At 51.2% G+C, this 6,004-nt stretch overlaps 1 protein-coding gene across 1 annotated transcript; it reads left to right on the plus strand.

The window, feature by feature from the left end:
* Positions 1-1,121: 1,121 nt before the first annotated feature.
* T069G_07703 (ABC transporter domain-containing protein) lies at positions 1,122-5,691 on the plus strand (the record flags this gene model as incomplete). The annotated part of the gene is made up of 6 exons (XM_056174913.1): positions 1,122-1,331; positions 1,393-2,172; positions 2,245-2,316; positions 2,368-3,794; positions 3,873-4,355; positions 4,419-5,691. 6 exons carry the CDS (start codon positions 1,122-1,124, stop codon positions 5,689-5,691), a joined length of 4,245 nt encoding a protein of 1,414 aa, XP_056028492.1.
* Positions 5,692-6,004: the final 313 nt, after the last annotated feature.

Below are 6,004 nucleotides of genomic sequence, written 5' to 3' on the forward strand. Positions count from 1 at the left end.
GATGGAGATGGACGTCAAAACACAGCTATCGTGTAAACGAGTATCGATCAAGCCGGGTGCAACTATCAAGACGGTTGAGAAAGAACACAGGACGCAGTTACGCAAAATGTTCGTATGATTGGAAGGACGTGGCTCATGGCGTGGTGCCGAATTGGCTTCTTTAGTTGCTACTAAACACAGAATGCACCGGACTTCGCTGATGTCCCGGCCATGGCGTACAAGTACAGGGTGCCAAACAGACGGATGAACTGAGCACGTCTTCGGAATAATTACCTGGGCGAGGATCAGCAAGGGGATCAGCGAGGGAAGAGCTTCTAACCGCACCCCTTACAGTTGAGGGGTGAGCATATACAGTATGGGGATGAGGTGGGGGGACGGGTCGTCTGATCTCCTGACGCCGGTCCCCTAAGTCCCCAAGGCCCCTTCCCGAAAGGGCACTATGGTTCAAGGTTATCTCAGAGCCAATCTGTCATCAGCATGGCCTCAGCACCAGTCGTCTCCTCCACGCCTCCGCGCAGGAGCGGACTGACCCGCCCCGGGAGCAACGACAGCAGGGCGTCCATCAGCCCCCGGGCTGACCACTAAATCCATCCATCCGCGCACTGTGAGCCCACCGTGAGCCGAATGGATGGAGGAAATTAACGTTCCATGCCCTGAGACGCACGGTCGTGGAAAATTTCTCTACTACTACTCGTGCTACCTAGATCCTCCAGACCGCTGGAGTCCACTGTGGAGTTTGCTGGCAGGCCTTCCTGCAGTACCGTGTTATACCCTGACCATGACCAAAGCCCGACGGAAGTTCGCCAACCGCCCGCGGGTCTTCCAGTCCTGTTCTGGGCGAAACCTGTTGGCTGGCTGCTGTAAGCCCGAACAAGCACGCTAACGTCAAATTTTCATGAGTCGACAACCCTTTCTTTCTTGCCAACCTGGCCTTGGACCATGAGAGGGGGTTTTGGATCCGAGGGCGGTGAAGTGAAGTCGAGCAAACGAAGTAAGTAAGTCCATTTGCATAGTCAGCAGAACAAGGCTGCCTACCTGGGACTCAGCCTTTCACGATTTGCTCTCCAACTTGGATTCCGCGCTCGTGTTGTCTGCGCAGAGTATCGTCCACGCCCAACGGGATGAGTGTCTCTGCGTGCGCAAATGACGACGCCTTTGGGCCAGCCGTCGAAGGCTGTAGAGGCAACTTCGATTTTACCGTCGCCTTTGAGAAAATCATCCTCTCCATCCTGCCCAGCGCCTGCCTCGTGATACTCGCAGCGCTTCGGCTAGTCAGCCTGTCACGACAACCACACACAACAGCCAACATCCTCCTCCGTAATGTCAAAGTGGTGAGTAATAACGTCAATTGAGTGCAATGGTTGCCAGTGAGGCTTGCTAACGTCTATTCAGGTCTTGCTTTCTGGCTTTTCCGCCACTCAGATCGCAGTCCTGGTAGTTCTAGCCAAGCACCCCGAAACTGCTGCCCACTCCCTCTCACTAGGGGCAGCCGCCATCACACTGCTTGCTTCAATCCTTGCGATTGGGCTGTCTTACCTCGAACATTCTCGCTCGTTAAAGCCTTCTATTCTTTTGGAGTCGTTTCTGTTTTCCACACTGCTCTTCGACATTGTACAAGTCCGCACAATCTGGCTCTCTCAACAGAGAACTCTTGCCATTGTCTTCACCGTTGCCGTCGCCATCAAAACCGTCAACTTTTGTTTAGAGGCCACCCCAAAATCGCAATTGAAGAACAGCCAGGAACGCAAATGCAGCCCAGAAATCACAAGCGGAATTTTCAGTATCGGCGTCTTCTCATGGCTCAACTCGCTACTCTTCCGTGGATACCGCGGAACAATCGCTACCGACGACCTTTACCCTCTCGATGCAACCTTGAAAGCAAGACGACTTCACGATAAGCTCACATCCACACGTCAATTACAAGATGCGACCGATGAACAGATACTAGAGTCAATTCCTCTCAAGAAACTCTGCTGGGCACTACTGGGGCCCTTTCTGTATCCAATTCCAGCCCGTTTGCTTCTGCTCGCACTGAAGCTCTGCCAGCCATTCTTCATTGACGGCATGTTGGAGTTTTTGGGAACCCCTGAAGAACTGCGCGACAAAAACCATGGGTATGGCCTCATTGCGGCTTCTATACTCATCTATGCAGGCATTGCCATCTCCTCTGGAGTGTACCAGTACTACAACCAAAGATTTGTCTACATGCTTCGTTCCACTCTCCACACTGCTATCTTTCGAAAGACTACGGAGATTAGCTTAGCAGCTGGCAAGGCAGATACGGCCATCACCCTCATGAGCACTGATCTTGATCGTGTCGTAGCTGGTTTTCGAGTTATCCATGAAATGTGGGCAATTACCTCGCAGGTAGCCATTGGTTGCTTTCTCCTGCAACGTCAAGTTGGAGTTTCATTCGTCTCTCCCATTGCCGTCATCGCCGTATGCTGCGTATTGACGACGGCATTAGGCAAACCCATTAATAAACGTCTGGGGTCTTGGATGGGGCAGATTGAGCAGCGTGTTAGCGCGACTGCCACAACAGTTGCGAAGATGAAGTCGTATAAGATCTCAGGTCTTGCCGAGGTCATGGGCTCCATTATTCAAAGCCTTCGAGAAAAGGAGATCCGTATTGGTCTACGGTTTCGCTGGCTTATCATCTGCACCATTACGCTTGGCGCTGTGCCTTCAGCCTTCTCCCCACTCATCACTTTCGCTGTCACTTCTACCTCCAGATTAAACGTGTCAACCATCTTCACCTCCTACTCGTACATCGTTCTCATCACGCTCCCGTTCACAATCATTTTTAACAATGTTCCAATTGTCATTGCGGCTTTTACCTGCATTGGGCGCATTCGAAGCTTTCTTGTTTCAGATCCAAGGGTTGATTTTCGATCGTGGGCGTCTGAAGCTGGCGAGGGAGAAAAGGAAAGCGGCTTGGCTTTCAAAGTTGAAGATGGAACTTTTGGATGGACGGCCGACAAATCAGTTTTGACCAACATGAGCTGCGAGATTCCGCTGAAAGCTTTGACCATTATCATCGGCCCCATTGCTTCAGGCAAATCGACGTTGTGCAAGGTTCTGCTCGGCGAGATTCCCATTCATTCTGGTAAAGTCTCTGTTTTTCTACCCCGCGGCAGCAGCATCGGCTACTGCCAACAAGAGCCCTTTCTCTACAACGATACTCTTAAGCACAACATCGTTGGTCGTTCCGACTTCAACCAGAAGAAATATGACGAAATCATTGCAGCGACACTCCTAGACGTTGACATTCGCGCTCTTGAGCGTGGTAGCGACACAATGATGGGAAGCAGCGGCTCCACCTTGAGTGGAGGTCAGAAGCAACGTGTGGCCATTGCCAGAGCGCTCTACTCCGAGGCTAAGACTCTCATCTTTGATGATGTAATGAGTGGGCTGGATGCAAGCACAGCTTCGAAGCTGTTTCAGCGTGTCTTTGCACCCGGCGGCTTCGTGAGAAGAAACGGCATTACCGCAGTGCTCTGTACCCATGCTGTCGGCCATCTGCCTGCAGCGGACCATGTTATTGTCCTTGGAGCCGACGGTGCCAAGGCTGACCAAGGGCATTTCGAGCAACTTGTTGAAAGTAACGAGTACGTTCAAAAACTTGATATCAAGACGACCGTCACAGAGGTCCAAGAGCCACTGGCGTTAGAGACAAGTGCTTCAGAGCTAAGCGTTCCAAAGCCAAAGTTGCTGGAAGATTCCATCGCCGAGTCACCAAGCTCAGACAAAGGATCTCCAGGCAGCTCAACTCGTGGAATGGGCGACTGGGCCGTGTACAAACATTGGTTTAAAAGCGTCCGTCCATTCTCAACAGTCTCATTGGCTCTCTGGGCTCTGATCCATGGATTTAGCTCCAATTTTGGTGTCATCTGGTTGAACTATTGGTCTCAAGATTCCTTCGGCCATGAGCGAGGTTTCTACATTGGAATATATGCACTGCTCCAGTCCATGTTTCTTATCTCGTGGATTCTTAGCGCAATTGAGATCTTCATCTCCATGACCACGTGGGCTGGAGCTGCTTTGCACAAGGAAGCTTTGCAGACTGTCGTCACTGCTCCCCTGAGATATCTCACGACTACGGACGTTGGCGTCATTACCAATCACTTCTCCCAAGATCTAACTTTGATTGACGGGGAGCTGCTATTTGCTTTCTTCTCTGTTGCCCTCACTTTGACAGAGTCTTTTGGGATGATGATTGTCATTGCAACGGCGGCCCCATATCTCGCCATTGGATTTCCCTTTTTATTTGCGACATTGTACGTCGTGCAGCGATTCTACCTCAAGACTTCGAGGCAAATGCGACTGCTCGACCTAGAAGCTAAAAGTCCTCTCTAGTAAGTGTTACACCAGTACCCGTAAGTTCTCTGTGGGTAACCTTAACGGCTAACCATCTGTAGTACTCATTTTCTCGACACTACAAAAGGAATTGCCACTGTTCGTGCCTTTGGATGGACTCCATACGACATTGACCACAACGATAATCTGCTTGACAGTGCTCAACAGCCAGCTTATTTGCTGGCTATGATTCAACAATGGCTTCGCGTGGTTATGCAGCTTATTGTGGCTGGCTTGGCACTTCTGCTCGTCTCCCTAGCTACACAGCTTGAGTCCAACGTGGGCCTGGCGGGAACGAGCTTGGTTAGCCTGCTGTCATTCGGCTCCTCACTTTCCGAGCTCGTGCAAAACTATACAGACCTGGAAACCTGTATCGGGGCTGTGAGTCGTTTGAAGACGTTCTCGGCCTCGGTCACCCCTGAGGATAGGCTATCTGACAACCTCGAGCCTCCTGAATCCTGGCCAACTAGTGGAGCCGTTGAGTTGAAGCACGTGTCTGCTTCGTATTCTTCAGACGACGCGGGCTCCATCGCACCGTCCGAGTCATCTCAACGCACTGTGGACTTGGTCCTGCATGATGTGAGCCTAAGCATCCTGCCGGGACAAAAGGTTGCCGTATGCGGTCGGACTGGAAGTGGCAAATCCACGCTAATGCTCCTGCTCCTTCGTCTCCTCGACCCACTCAACAATACGTCGATGACATTAACGATCGATCAAGTACCTCTCTGCGAAGTGAAACGTGGTACACTTCGACAAAGAGTCATAGCTTTGTCCCAGGAAGCCACTTTCTTACCTGATGGAAACACCATCAGGCAGAACATTGACCCACGCTCCGAAGCCACCGACGCAGCATGTCTGTCCGTCCTTGATGTCGTCGGCCTTGCCAAGTTTGTCAGTGGCCGAGGGGGGCTAGATGCTTCCATGAAGGCCGATGATCTAAGCATGGGTGAAAGGCAATTATTTTGTCTCGGGCGCGCCATCTTACGGAAAAGGATCAAAGATCAGAAGACCGAGCAAGAAAAGGCTGGGGGCGTGTTACTGCTTGATGAGGTGAGCAGTAGCGTCGATCATGACACCGATCGTCGCCTTCAGGAGATTATCAAGGCTGAGTTTGAGAATTATACGGTGATTGCGGTGTCGCATCGCCTGCAAACAGTCGTGGACTACTCTGACCGTGTGTTCGTTCTGGATGGGGGTAGACTGGTTGAATCGGGCACTCCGCAAGCGTTGATTGCGACTCCAGGGTCATACTTCGGAGAATTGTGGAAGAACGACGGTGTCAAATCTTCCACGGACAATACTGAGACAAATTCGGCCACAGGAGTGGTGGAGTAATGGAACGAGAACGAGCTTGTACAACTAGCTAGCAAGCTTAGGTGTCACAAGGACCGCGGTAGTTAGAAACCCTGAAACATGGGTCAATTGCTAGACCGATTTTTCGTATTGCCAAGAGCTCAAGCAGTTGCCATTTCAATAGTAGAAACTTCCATAGCAGGTTGTGCACTTCAACTCAAAGATGAGCGGGTCCTGGGTTAGAGTTGCATTGTTCACATGCTATTGGCTTGGATCCCGATCCATTCCCAAAAGACTCATACTCGTACGAGTATGAGTTCGGTGGTTTCTTTCCACGTAACTGCCATGACCCCCA

Source organism: Trichoderma breve, chromosome 4, assembly GCF_028502605.1.
Source record: "Trichoderma breve strain T069 chromosome 4, whole genome shotgun sequence".
Classification (NCBI taxonomy): Eukaryota; Fungi; Ascomycota; class Sordariomycetes; order Hypocreales; family Hypocreaceae; genus Trichoderma; species Trichoderma breve.